This window comes from Falco peregrinus, chromosome 4 (assembly GCF_023634155.1).
Source record: "Falco peregrinus isolate bFalPer1 chromosome 4, bFalPer1.pri, whole genome shotgun sequence".
NCBI classification, from domain to species: Eukaryota; Metazoa; Chordata; class Aves; order Falconiformes; family Falconidae; genus Falco; species Falco peregrinus.
Genome location: NC_073724.1, coordinates 92,494,976 through 92,510,185, shown reverse-complemented (window position 1 = coordinate 92,510,185; position 15,210 = coordinate 92,494,976). Strand labels below are relative to the sequence as shown.

Below are 15,210 nucleotides of genomic sequence, written 5' to 3'. Positions count from 1 at the left end.
AGAGTAACTATATTTAAATCCTCGTTGTGGTAGGAAATATTGTTTTATGTATTTGGCTCTATATGCTCTTCATAACTTCTTACAGCTACACACTGAGGAAGTTTCAAAGTTACTAAATGTATTTCATTCTTTCCTAAAGGGAAAAGAGTTTTTTGTTTTCACGTGAAAGCACTAATGGCTTTTGGAAATGGCTTACTTTTTTTTGTCGTGCACAAATTCTTGCTCAACCAAAAGCACAGTCACTAATAAAATTACTATTGTTGTAACTTAATGGCATAGCTGACAGCTGAAGTCGAGATGTGACACACTAAAGCACAACACATCTATGCACAGAGGAAAAACTCTAAACTTATGTCCTTGAGTGCAGCGGCAGATGTGAAACTCATGTGGAGAGAAAGGAAAAATAAAAATTGCCACCTCGGAACAGAAGTCAGCACAAAGGCCTCCCACCTCTATCAGAATTGTCCTCCTCCTGTCCTAAATTCTGACCAGAGAAACCAGACTTTTTCTCAGAAGTAAGGTTCTTGAACTGTTCAGTCAATGAAAACACATTTTGAAAATTTGCTTCACAAAACGTTGGAACTATTAAAACCAAACCCCTAAAACTAGCAGATTTAAATATCCAGAAGAGCTTCTACCATACATCTGTCCTACTCACAGTTCCTGTTCCTAACATAACTCCCCCATTCTTGGTTTTCCACTTAAGCATCCATTTCATGCTTGTCTGTTTTCTCAAAATCTTCTAGTGCTTGGAATTAGCTTTCCATTAATAGATACACAATTCCATTCCTCTCATTTACCAAAACACTCCCTAAGATGTTGGTTACAGCACAAAACATCTCCATTAACACAATGGCATGTGTCTGTTCTTTTTTTTTTTTTTTTTCATAACATTATCCTGCACTTTTGAGTGGTGGTTTTCCAAAGCTGTCATCCCTTCTCCTACTGATAAGAACTTGGGGTGCTTCTTCAACTGTAAAATAAACTGCATTTTTTTGAAATGTTTTTCAAAATCTAAACCTTCCAAGTTCATCACCACAACTGCTCATTCTGGGCTCGCTAAACACTAGTTATTTCAATTACAGTGAAGACCCAACGGATAAACCAATACATGCTGCAACAGGGCTGGTCTTCACTTACAGCCCACACAAGTAAGGTAGGAAAAAGGCAAGATGGCAATTCTAAAGGTTGTGCACATAGAAATTGTCACGTACAATGTGCCTTTTTTTAACTTTTAAACTTGCCTCATGGTTAATGTCAGAAAAGAAAACTTTACCAATAGGGCTGATGAAATTCTGCTAAAGAGAGCAGAACAAGGCAGTGTGGTATAAGATGAATTGCTCTACAGCTCCATGTAGAAATCCCTGGGTTTTGTGTGTCCACTATTGATCCCCGCCCTCTTATATCATTTCAGAAAGTTGACACTCATGACTCAAATTTTATTAAAGCACCAAATGACTTGGGAGAATTATTCTAACTGAAAAAATCAATAAAGTCTCTGCATCTGAATCACACACTTCCCAACCTACAGTCAAACACTAATATTACCAGCGCATTTTCAGAGATAAGGAAGACTTACAGTAGTGATTCCTCAGAACACCTGAAAAGTATTTTTTTCTAAGGAACTTAATTCTGGGTCTAGATAATCCCTTTCAGACAAACATATTTAAGACTGGGAACATCTACTGTATGGTATTGGGAAGCCATTTGCATTTGTTAAATAAATCTCTCTGTAATCAGAGATAGCAATTCCACAGATTTTCAAATATTTCCCTCTATCTGGAATTCCAACCATACTGACTTCCCCCTTTACAATGTCTGAAAGTTTCAGAAAAACACTGGTTTAAAAGGCATACAAACCATAATTGCAAAACTGCACACAACACACAGCAAGGCTTCTCATTCTTTTCTGGTTGGAAAAGAATGCCACAGAGCTTTTTAACCTAGCAGACACCACTGTAATCCAGGGGTTGTAAATAGCAGCAAGCACAGTTACTAAAAATGAAGAAAATCCTAGTTTCTCTGAAACTCCTTACTATCAAGGGACACAGGCAGATTCTCTACTGAGCTGAAGTAGCAAAGAATGACAATTTTAAGAGTGCCTCTCTAAAACACACACTGCAGTTGATCCACAGTAACGACTCAGTGCAACAACTGACAGATGAAACTATGAGTGCTGCGCAGAACTGGCTAGACCTATACAATCCAGTGACCTCATCTCTTTTTCAATTCGTGAATCAAGGACATTGCAATGTAGCAGACAGCTATCCCTCTGAATATATAGGAATACTCTCTAACGAGGTAAGAACACACGCAAGAGCAAGTAGCGTGTTTTTAGTAACAGTCCTACTTTACACAAAACTCGATAAAACTAAACCTTAACTAAGGCACTCATACTTAAGCTTTTGAATCCAGCTCCAAACAGACTTCATTAAAAACCCCAGTTTTGCCTTTAAATAAATCTTTCCCTAATTATTTCTGTAAGGACCTATTGACCTTGGAACTGAACATAAAAATATCCCAACATTGCTATGTGTTAAGAGATTTATCAGGTAAGCCCAAAGTGACACTGTAATTCTTCAGGGATTAAGAATTATACACAGAAAAATACCAAAACTCCCTTAAAGAAATGTCCTGAAGCCTATCCCAACTCTTGAAGCATACAGCAAATACAACAAGCACAAATTTCTAACAGAAAGCACTTTATTGAATTACATGCACATTGGCATTTATTGCAACTTGTTCCTAGCATATTCAAAACAAGTCAAATCCCAATATAGAAACATATCAGCATTTAGATTTGGGTCAACATAAAAATCTACTGATGCCATTCTACTCTGGTGTTATACTGTGTAAAAATCTCCAGAAAGTCTCAAAAAATAATGCTCTGTACAAATGAAAAAAATCTCCTCTTAAGATCTCAAAGGAGGGCACATTTCCAGCCCAGAATGGAGTGCAATGCAGAAAACTGTGGTGGCCTTGACTGAGCTTGCTCTAGAACAAGCAGCAGTACAGCACAGCACCATGCTAAACCTCGCTTCTCAGCTAACAGAACCATGCTAACGCAGCTAGGCTGTCTTCCCCACCCAGGCTGGAATATACACATGGTACTGCCTCGCCCCACTGCAGCCTAACAGCTCTGTGCCACACTCGCTCACAGATCTCTTCATCACACTACATCATGTACACAGCACGCTCGGCATATAGTATACTAACAAAAAAATCCAGGAGACATCTTTAGCTTAACATAAACCCAACTATTTCAAGAACAAGTCTTTATTTTGATGCTTTGGGTTTGGAGCTGAAGAAAGCAGAAATAGATTTCATTCCACTCTTATCAACTTTGGCCAGAGCCTTCTGTGCTGCAGACATCTTGCTGTTTGCCTGTTAGTGAAATGATAAACAGAAAAAGTTAAGCAGCATCTGCATAAGAGGGGAGTATAAGCTACAAACTCCTAAATACAGAAGTCAAGCAAGAAGCTGAATTGCTTTTTTTGTGTACAGCAGTAAAGATAATGTTATGCAGCCTTTAAATTGTAGGAGAAAAACCTTACAAAACAAATTTGAGATTATTCAAACAGAAAAATACTTGTCATGAATTACTTAACCTCAGACAAAGACAGAGAATCAATTACAAGGACAACGAGGTGAAACAACTTTCCTTTTTGCAGCATGAGGTATCCCAACTCAAACATTTACTTTGGGATAATCCCTAAGTGTACATTAAGAGGAATAATGCATGCAATATAACAGATGCATACTGTACCCTCTGACTCAATCTCATGATTATGCTGTCAGCAGGCTGAATTACAGCCTTGCATTACAGATGATGAATAATTCACACTGATTTATTATCAAGGATTCTACACACAGTGAAATGAAAGAAAGAGAGATGGAAGAACTAAGAATGAAGAAGGTAACTAACATTTGCAAAGCACTTTGAGGCCACTGGGACAACTTCCCAGACTTTTACACCTAAAACACATTTTATGAGCCACATTTTATAGAGCTGACCTCTTTTCTTTCTTACATTTTAAAATGCTATGTTTTAAACCTCTAGCTGTTTTCCCTATTAAGAAAACTTTGCATTGACCTTTCCTTTATGATACTCCTCAGTCTGCAGGACTTCACAATTGCAATACTTGGGATCAGCTAGAAGGTTATGGATAGGACGGAGATACGCAACAACAGTATAATCGTCTGTGTTACTACACAAACAAAAACACTGCCAAAGTATTTAAAAAAGAGTAGTATACTGCACAGAGTCCAAGAGCTATCTTTTCTTTCCCAGATTCTCTCATCAACGTGCTTCATTATTTCAGAAGTAAATCATATTTAATGTTAAAATGAATTATCTCTCCTCAGTTTTTTTCTATCTTTATGCTCAGTTCAAAAGCTATAGTTACATAATGGGGGAAGCAGGGGGGAAACATGCATATTTTAAACTATTTAGCACCTTCACTTAGGGGGCAATCCTCTTCTTACTTCAAAAACAGCACGTGCCCTGAGTACAAAAATTCTGGGGTTTTGTGGGGAGGAAGGAATGCATCTGTCACCAGCTGCTTCTCTTTGCAAAGGGATAAAGAGTAGTCAGCATTAGCCTGAAGGTCACAAAACCAGCACAGAGGGCCTTTTTGGCTCCCGATGGATTGGAGAAGGATTCATTTTGTTTCAATGTTCAGAGAAATAAGCCAGTGCAAGCCTCACAAACCTTGGCACACAAAGACAGAATCTATTTCTTTTCACATCTCTGTTGCTCTCCTAGGAATAGTACAGTGGCAGGCATCACTGGACTCAGATTTGAATTGGCCTCCAAACTTGCGTTGGAGCTGGCAATCAGCAAGCTCTGTGTTGATTTAACTTCATTAAGTTGACATAAGTAAGTGCACAAGCAGTATTTCTAGGTAAAAATAAAACCTGTTTTAGCATCCCTTGGAATTCAAGTGAATGCTGCCATCTTTGTGTCTTTTTCAAATAACTGAAATGTAACAGTTGCTATTATTAAGCCATAGGATTTCTCATCTAAAGATCTCAAAGAACTTTGCAAACATTAGCTGAGCACCTTAACAAATGTCAAAGTCTGTGAGGTTCACTGGAATGTTCACTGATAAAACAGCTGACCAGTAACAGTATAGAAGAGTTCAAAAAGGGATAGTAAGACTATCAAAGTCAAATTAAACCTCAATAAGAAGTTCAATGAGTTATAACTATGGGTATCTTCTGTTTTGTATTTGTTTTTCTGATGTGTTTTGGAGAGAAAAATAGGCACTCTTGTGCTGATGTTGGATATTAACCTATGCTTCAGCAAAACATGCATGAATGCAAGGCTTGCTTACCTTTTTGTTTTTCAGATTGCTGTTAAACTTAGTATAGTCTTCTTCTGCTTCCACAGGGACATCTGATAATTTCCTTTTCTGAAATGTTAAGAGTGAGAGGAAGCTGCTCTGTCAACCACTTTTATGATGTACACACATGGAAGTTAAAAACTTTGGCTTTATAATGGAACCATAGCACCAAAATAGGACTAGCAATCAACTGAAGAATCTGCAGTAACAGTGGAAGATTCCTCTTTGTAATTGTCATCTACTTACGTGAATATATACCATCTCTACAGTTTTCAGAAGAGATCACTCAATGTCATGGGAAGCATTTTCTCCTTCCTAGCCTTCTGAAGAACGACTTCTAGAAATCACTTGAATTCCATTTTTAACTTCCATGACTGTGACTTTGGTGTCACTCTATTTAGAGAACCTTTATGGAACAGTTGTTGGAAGCTAGTGCCTAACAGCTAGGGAACCCAGGCTCTAGTCCCCATGGTCTTGTGGAACTGTGCAGCAACTTCAGTGTTATTTTATAGCTGTCTGCCAACACAAGTGGATCACTGTCTAGTCCATTATCTGTTTGTGCACAACCTTTAGAAGCAATTAGTTTCTACAGTTTGGCAACAGTGAAACACTGACATAGTTCTGCTAACTGCTTCATCACTTGAATCCAACAGTATATTAAAGAAGTTTGATGCTGCACATGCTGGGTGCCTTCTAACTTCACAAATAATGGAAGTGAACGGTTCTCGGCACTTCACATGATCAGGCCGTAAGAATGAATATTTCTTTCCATAAACTGTGAGCATGTGTTTAGTTTAAAGGTGAAAACTTCCTGGTATGTTTCCAAAAGGGAAAAAAAGTATATAGGTTTTTACAACACTGTATTTTTATTATTATTATATATCTGATATTACTACCCTGTCCTTAATATCCTGTGAAATCTAAACTGCGGCCTTCCTAGTTTTTGTGCCAAAGAGAGTGATTTTGCAAGCAACTTGGATGGTACCACACATTTTAAGATCCTGTTTTATTCATTTTGTTTATGGTGCTTGTGATCTCTCTCGCTCCCCCCCTCCCCCTCTCTCTCTTTGGCACAGAAGCCAGGTCTGCAGCTTAGATTCCTCAGCTCTTAGAACCAGATCCAACAGCAGCCTTTTCTTTTGATTTCAATGGGATCTGGACCAGCCTCTTTAGGAGGCTGTGATTACATTTCCAAATTACAATCTAATGAATAATTACTATTCTCCTCTTTTTGGAATCTTATAAACAAGTTTTTAAAACTTACAACAAAATGTTTGCTATTCAGCAAAACATTTGCTGTTTAGTTGTAGCAGTCTGCGTATTCTTTGTAGATGTCTCTGATCATCTGCCTATGGCCAGAGTCCCTAACGCTGACAAGCGGCTTACAATTAATACACAGAACAAGCAATTTTGATTTAATTGTTAAATCACAGAGTCCAGACTGTACCCAGTTTAATCTTGTACTACAGGACAGAGAATTTGTTGTAGCTTTTCTGTTAACCACTGAAGTTTCTAAACCTCTCCTACTTTCAGAATTTATTCAAACATAATTTCTAAACATGCAATTACTTCTCCATAATAGGAAATACGTTAGACCCTTTCTTTATTTGCAATAATCCTATACTATTGTCTGTCAATACATCTTGCCCTTATGAAGAGAAATGTCAATGCATGTGAATAAAAATGCTTTGATTGAAGGAGACTATAGGTTCCAGTGTAGAAGGTTGTCTTGCTCCTGTGAGACTGTGAAATAAAGGAGTGTTTTAACCTCTGAAGTTGCAAAGACTTAAATGCAGAAGCATCATACACACCCTGGTCAGTGCTCTGGAAATTAATCAGATCCTCAGCAAGATTTCACTGCCCAACAACTGAACAGTTCTAAGCCTCATTTCCTCTGTAACCAAACTGCTGAAATAAAACTATTTTTAAAAATAGATTCTCAGAACTATCCCAATGGTATAAAAGCTATTCGTATATAAATGTAATGTACATCACATGTAGTTTAATATAGTTGTTGTAATATGCTTATATGGCTAATGAATATCAGTTGGCTCCTGATCTGTGTTTAATATTTCTTACAATGCATAAAGATAATTCTTAACTGAATCAAAGGTTCTTAACAGAATCAAAGGGCCAAGTAACTGTGCAGCCAGAACAACTGTCCAACCACATGGAAATAACTTATATCCATGGATATGCATTGGAGAACAAATGCTATTAATAACAGTAGGGCCCAATTATTCCTGCATGTGCTAACTGACATACTGCTTAACAGAACAGTCACTGAACCAGCCAGAAATGAGGTTATTTTAGACTTTGTTTCCGTAAGTAGCAGGGACATGGCAGGAAAGGTCAGTGTAGTAAGTGACCTAATTTCAGTAGACATGGGGTGTCTCACTTTAAATTAAATGAGAAGAATAACCAAAAATGGGGTTCTTGACTTTAAAGGGGCAAACTTTGCAAACCATATGTCTTACATCTCTAAGCCAAAGCCAAAGGACTTGATGTGTGGGGAGGACACTTGGAATGTAAAAGAAAAAAGATGGAAGAAGAGATTGTGTATCTTTTATTACAAACCAGGTGAAAAATCTTGAAAGTTAAGAGCTTCTAAGACTAAACTATATGAATGCTCCCCCTTGCTCACACAGATGCACACACATCCCCCCCAAATTAAAAAAAAAAAAAAAAAGGATGCTAGGAGTAAACAAAATTCTACAATGAATGGGGAAAAGGCGGCTGCCAAAAAAAAAGAAAAAAGATTTGTTTTAGGGGTCAGGTAATACTGGGATATAGTGAGAACTGCCAAAACATCAAGCTGAGTTAGACCTTGGAGAGGAAATTAAAACAAATAGTGGAAGGTTGTTTAGCCACAGAAGCAAAAAGGGAATCAAAAAGAAAAAATGAAGCTGCTATACTGTAAGGATTGGCTAGATATTAAAGCTAACGTATGTGTAGCCCCAACACGGAATAAATCCTCTGCCTCAGTAAATTGTTTTCAATAAAGATGAAGAGGTTAAATACAGAGGCAGAAAACAGACTAGAAAGCAGTCTATTCAAGACCTAAGTAAAATTCAATATGCTGACACTGTTGAGAGACTGCCTCAGAAATCACAAGTCCAGAGGCAAAACCTGGCAACTGTTCTATCGGGTAGGGACGATACTGCTGTGGAATAGCCAAACACCCCTATTTATGTAAGGAGGAGGAAACAGTAGTAGGCCTCAGCAAAATGGAGGGGGGAGAAAAAGTGAAAGAAGGAAGAGTAAACAACAACTGAACATCGGTAATGCCTACCAACTTAGCTTTTTTTCTCAAAGTTAGCACATTTTCTGGTGACAGAAAATGTGAAGAATTGCCAGAGAACTTGACATGGTGCCACTTAAGCAACTGAAATTATAGAGAACAAAGACTGCTTAACAATTTTAACATAGGTAAGAAACTGAGTAAAAGGGAAACAAAGGCAAATAATGCAGAAAGGGATGGATCAGATGGAGATTATTACTTGGAGTGCCATGCACAGTATCTATTCAAAATGTTCATTAATTGTTCATTAAAGATAACAGCATGCTAACATTTGCTGAATGTACACCACTGAGTAGCATTATAAATACCTAAGGAGCTTTTAACACTGTGATGGAAAAGCCAGAGAACCTTCAAGACTGGAAACACTAAAAACGGATGAAATGTACAGAAGTACAAGGTCACGTACACAGCAGTTAACTGCATGAATTTCTTGTAAATCTGAATGCTGATCAACTAAAAATCGCAGTGGAGGAAAAAACCCCAACTGTGTGTCTTAACTGTTCACAGCATGACTGTGAGCTATCTGGTACATCGCACAATAATAGAGGTAAATGGGATTCTAAGATGTAATGAGATAACGTAATTCCAGTTAAGACATGAAGGGAAGAATGCCATCATATTGTACCAGTAAAGGTTTTATCATGAATAATTATATATGATTCTGGTCACCTGCTTTGAAACAACTGAATTCACCTTGGAATAGGTGTAAAGAAATGTTCCTGCAATGATGAGGGAACAGAGAATCCATGTTACACAACCAAGTTTGGCTTCACAAAACGAAAACAGAAAGGATCTATGTTTTCCCTTTACACATCAAGAGAATTAACGTTAGGGAAATGTAGGGAAAAGAGCCATTTCAATTAAAAAACCCAATGATAATGTTAGCACAAAAGCACACGGGAATAAACTGGCCATGAATAAATTCAAGGTGGAATTTACAGAAAGGTTTCTGAGCATCAGAGGAATGAGGCTATAGAACAGTCTTCCAAGAGAGGTAATGGAAATAAAAAATCCTAATGAGACTTAGAGTGAAGAATGGTCAGTGTACGAGAGATTAACCAACATGGTTGTCTGGGATTCCATGACCCAGGAGGTCCCTTTCAGGGTCCTCATAAATTACATATCAAAGAAAACCTATGAGGTCATATTGTCCCATCAACCTCAGTAAAACTTAAGTAAGCAAAACACTATGAGAAGACTGCTGACCAGAAACATAAAATATATCTCTTTCTTTCCCTCCCTCCCCCTTTTTAAACAGGAAAACCAACTGAAATATTCCTTATTTAAAAATATGAAGTACCAGGTAAATTTCTTGTGTTATTTCAGACTGCTTTTCAGAAGGCCAACTAACTGTATTGTACTCAGTGCTTGGCCTAGTCTAGTTTTAGTAATAATCCAGAGAAATTAGCTTACAACACAAAGTATCTGTCAGTATCTTAATGTCCTCCCTACCTTCAATGGTGGCTCTGATGCTGGGCTTTTAAGTTCTGGGAGCCTGTAGAACAAAAGATTTTAAGTTACAAAGTCAGCTGGATTGCACAACCTAAAGTTTATAATTCCTTCCTCACAAAGGCTGCTTTGGTTATCAGTTGCTCACACATGGCATGCATTTGCGAAAAAAGCAGCTCATGGACTCCCTATTTTTGACTTAGATAACTAAAACAAAGCCAGGCACCATACAGAAACACGGGCTCTTTTTAAGTTCTTAGACCTGGCAACCAAAACAGGAGAACTCCACCTTATTTTTGAAAATCTTGGCTATTAGTAAGATGATTTTAGAAAGCATGTTACATCACTCTTCAAATGAAATTGTTAAGCTGTGAGCCTTCAAGCTGCAAATTGCACATACTTCTGTAGGCCATCATAACAGAACCCTTTGAACAGAACTGAATGGAGGGGCCGGTACAGGGTCCCAGTGACGCTCCAGGCAAAGTCTGTTGCTGGCAGGGAACACCAGGGTGAGGAGCTGGTTCACCTTCCAGATTTAAATATAAACTAATGCAGGTTAGATATGTGAAGTCAAACCCCATCAGCATTGAGTGAGCAGGGTAAGAGGACTGGGGATGAGGGTCCTACTCCTGGCTCTGCTGCTCAGGCTTGACAATTCTAGACAAATTGCTTTAACTCTGGATTTCCTTCCCCACTTTGCTTTAAAATGGGACACATTACTCAGGGTTTCATGATGCAACTGTGATAAAAGACCTACCAGACTTACATCTCTCCTCCAGCGCATGGTCCTTAACATCACAGGAACAACAGAAAGACATTATGTACATTTGAAAAAATGTAAAATGTGGCAAACATAATCTCATTGTGTCATCCACTGCAACCTCGATAAACAAATCTCAGTATTCAATAGAAATGACCAAAAGGACATTAATGCATGCCATATAAAACTAGCAGCTAGCTGCAACAATACTTACCCTAAGTATTTTAACAACTCCTTACTCAGATCTTCAGGAATATATTCTGATATTAACCCATGGGCATACCGTACATAGTCTTCAGGAACAGGGCAGGGAGTGGGAAGGAGAACAAAAAGAACATTCACATTATATAGACACATTGCCTTAGCCATGTTGCATCCACTACTATAAATCATAAGGTTGAATTAATAGTAAGAGACTTCTAATTGGATACACTCTGATGGTTCTTTGTGTTTATGTTATATGACACTTGTAGGTTTATTTAAAAAGTAAAGACTTACTACACTCACTTTGTCAGCACATGTTATTAATATCTGCTGTATGTACTTTACAAAAGCTGTTCGCTTTTTGAGAATACTAGATATCATGTATTTTTCCAAAGAAATTAAATTTTAAAAACCTGCAAAAATAAAAAGCTGACTCAACAGAACACGCAATCATTAATTTTAAAGCATCTGGATCCTACAATTATTTGGCAAGTGCTTCAGTACTAAAGTACATTTTCTGGCTTCAACTGAAAACAATTAGATAAGACAATGAGTCTATTTCAAAGTCTTGTACTTAATTTCAGTACTTTACAGAAAATGCCAAGGCCTATCTAAACATCACTGGCAAGACGAGGTAATTATCTGCGGAAATATGAACTACTAGAAGCTGTTTTCAGTATAGGGCACTTCTGCTATAGATGTTTTTTTCTGAGAGACTGGGGGAAAAAAGTGACCCTTTTATAACACAAAGTCCTAAACCAGATCTTTTCCGGTCACGTTCTATACAAGTGCTTACTGATCACAGGCTGGATCTTTTAAATCCGCTGTTGTCAGGGCTGCTAGGGAGTAACTATGACCATGCAGAGGAAGTATTTGCCAGACAGACATTAAGCTAAAATCTCGGATCTGAATTCCATCTACAACAGGCCAGCTCTATCTGTTCATATGCCTACACACTTAAAGAGTTCAGCAACACATGATAAACTAGCCTCAGGGTGGTAAAGTACTATTTCTTCTGTGCCAGAGACAGTTTCCTTCTTTTTTTTTAAAATCTAAAACGTCCAGTGCAAACTGGCATTGAAGCAGAAAGCATTAAACTGACACCAGCATATGCAATTCAACTATACTGACATCAAATTCTTAGTATCTCCTATCTGCACTTCTTCCTCCTCCACTGCCTAGATTCATCAAGGATTTGTCACTCCTTAAGCCCTCTTTAGGATCAGGAGAGAATAAAAATAATTTCAGTCCAAGACCATTTCACCTCAGCACTTAATATGTCCAATTTATTGCTTAAAAAAATATTCCCATCACTTCACTCTTTGCATTATGACACTGAATGGGGAGTCCAATTGCTATTATTTGTCAACTGCTATTATTTTGTACTAAATATAAAATCCATTCTCTTTGCATTTCTGCCTTGAAGTAATCTTTACCGACTTCCTTTACCAATTTAAAAATACCACTGTTTGCCTTCTAGGGAACCTCTGTTCTCACTCTACCCTTGCTTTAATATTAACCTCCTACTGAACATCAGGAATACTTGCGCATCTCCCTTTGTCTTCTGAATGAAATATTCAGGTTTCCCTTCCTTCCCTATTTGCACTCATTATATACTCCCAGATTTTTGCCCTACAACATCTGTAGATGCTAACTACAAAGACCCATCTATTTATAAAGTACTGAAATTTCATAATACCCCTATGAAAGCAATTATCTACAGAAATAAATTGCACTGTCATGGCAGTGAAAGGATCAGACAAGAAAATTAGTCTTATTAAAAATAAGTGTTGAGTAAGGTCCATTTGACTCCTTGTCATTCACCTTGCTACACACAGTGGGAATGCCTCCAAAACTTACTTACTTTTTGTTCTAAGTATTCCCTATTACAATGCTGCTCTTTTAAATCTAAAAAAGGCTTTTAAAAAGACTGTTATATCCTTGTTACTATAAGTAAGAAGGAAGGTGGAAAAAACACTGCAGATGAGTTATTTAATTATAAATTTCAGAGATAAAGTATTTAAGCATAATCAAGATGGTTGCTGTCAGGACAATTTTCCCTTTCTTTAAAAAAATGGGGGTTGGGAAAAGGATGAAAAGCTACTGTAAAGTTAAAGTCGCTTACAAGTTTTGCAGCTTTTCCTCTTTTTAAAAAACATATATTACAATCTCTGTTCTATAAAACTGTCTAGTTGCCTCTTAAATCTCATTTATGTTGTTTCCTTTGATATCATTACTCGGTAACTCATTTTCCACTTTGTCAGCAAGTTGCTTTGTTTCTCCTTATTTTTCAACAGCATGCAGACTTCTGCATGTCTTTGTAATAAGAAACAATTTTCTTTTGTTCATATTGTTCTAAACTTTCCTTAATTTTCATTAACATTCCAAGAATTTATTCCAAGAACATTTTCAGGTTTCTCTACACAACTTCATACAACTACAGAACTTAATTCCCAGTAACATTCAGGACATTGTCCTCCCCAGGGAAAAGGCGACTAGAAGCAAACATGATTACTCCAGATTTTTTGGTACCAGGATTGTACATTTCTGGGCAATTTAATAAACATATTATTAATTTTTTTGTCTTTAATCAGCAGAAACATGTACATTCTATACATCTGTCACATAAAGTAATGTTTGGACCAGGAGCTTTTACTTTGTGACTATGACTTCCTACAATCCCTTCCCTTTTGGGAATTTTATGAAGAGCTAATAAAAATAATAAAAAAGAAGTCTGTTCTGATACTGAGACACTTATTTGGTCGATGCTTATATATATTATAAGCATATGTCCTATTGTCCAAGACAGTCTCAGTTCAGCAAAGCACTTCAGTACATACTTCACTGAGAAAAATGTCTTCCATGAACTAAGGAGAAGCTAATAGAAGGCCAGCTGAGACCTACTGCTAATTACAATGTCATCCAATGAAGACACCAAAGAACCCAGAGTAAGTCAAGGCACAGTCACAACATATATGGAATTTTCTGTACAAGGAACACATTTACTGCAAAGGCTGATTTCAGTACATTTTACATTCTAATCATGCACTTTTATCTCCACATATGCGATTTCATAAAACTTAAATTCCTTACAATGTTTTCTTTCCTTACCTTCTTTAGTATCTGTGATCTGTTTACCACTGATAAATGTAGCTGCCCGTACCCTCTCACCTACACATATATCGTTGCTTTTAAGTGCTTTCACTGTTTGATTGACCTATAGGAAACCACAAAATGAAATATCTGTATCAATGTTGTTATGCACATGTTAATACAGTGACAAAGCTCTTGTAATTTTGTTTCAAGCATATAAAACACTCAAGTTATGGACTGTGGTAAAATTTAATATACATTTGTAATGACTAGCATATGAGCTCAAAAAAACCCAAAGAAACTAGCATGTCTTTGAACATGTTGCCTTGGCAACACAGCACCAGTTTTGCAGTACCCTAAGATGAGCTGAGCTGCTCAGATGCAACAGCCACAATTACACAGGTGAGAAATACACCTGCCTGGAGAACAGAAAATGTGTGAACTCAGCTGGATTGCAAAGGCAGTCTGCATGGAAATCAAAGATAAAGGGCATTTACAAGGCATTGCAATACTGGATCTAACAGAGAGATAACTGGCAGAAGAAGATATTTCTAACACCACAAACAGGTAACATGTTCAAATGTAAATATTCAGGTATTCATTGCAAAATACATATCCCAATACCTCATCATTGCAGAAAGCAGACCAGATTTGGTACTGACATTGACACTAATTTAAATGAGGAGGCTTCCTCGTATCATGTGATACAGACATTCTACAAAGTGGCGTAACAGTAGTGGCACATGTGTGTATGTAAAATGAGATTTATCTTCTTTACACCAAAACACAGACACATCAAGCTCAGCTATAAGACTAGTGTATTTTCTGCAAGCTGTACAGACGTCTTGAACAGCATGACTGGATCAGGACAGTAGCAACCATACCAGGACCATTCTGAGAGACTGTGCCAAAACTTCATGAGGAAACTCACTTGTAGCACAAACCCAAGGCATTTCTGTCCAGCTTTAAAGCACGGCAGAATTTAGAAGTTGCAACAATCAAAGCTCTCCTCTAGCCCATCCATGAAGTGGATGAAGCACAAGACAAGGCCTTCACCT

The 15,210-nt window shown here is 37.4% G+C and overlaps 1 protein-coding gene across 3 annotated transcripts in view; it reads right to left on the bottom strand.

The window, feature by feature from the left end:
• Positions 1-2,685: 2,685 nt before the first annotated feature.
• RNASEH2B (ribonuclease H2 subunit B) overlaps positions 2,686-15,210 on the bottom strand; it is a 39,386-nt gene continuing 26,861 nt past the window's right edge. For all 3 annotated transcript variants that reach the window (XM_027790669.2, XM_027790668.2, XM_027790666.2), the window contains 5 exons: positions 14,171-14,276; positions 11,070-11,148; positions 10,099-10,141; positions 5,337-5,414; positions 2,686-3,384 (listed from right to left, as the gene is read on the bottom strand). In XM_027790669.2, the coding sequence (XP_027646470.1) occupies positions 3,277-3,384; positions 5,337-5,414; positions 10,099-10,141; positions 11,070-11,148; positions 14,171-14,276 (414 nt within the window). In that variant the 3' untranslated portion in view covers positions 2,686-3,276. The remainder of the gene's footprint in view (positions 3,385-5,336; positions 5,415-10,098; positions 10,142-11,069; positions 11,149-14,170; positions 14,277-15,210) is intronic.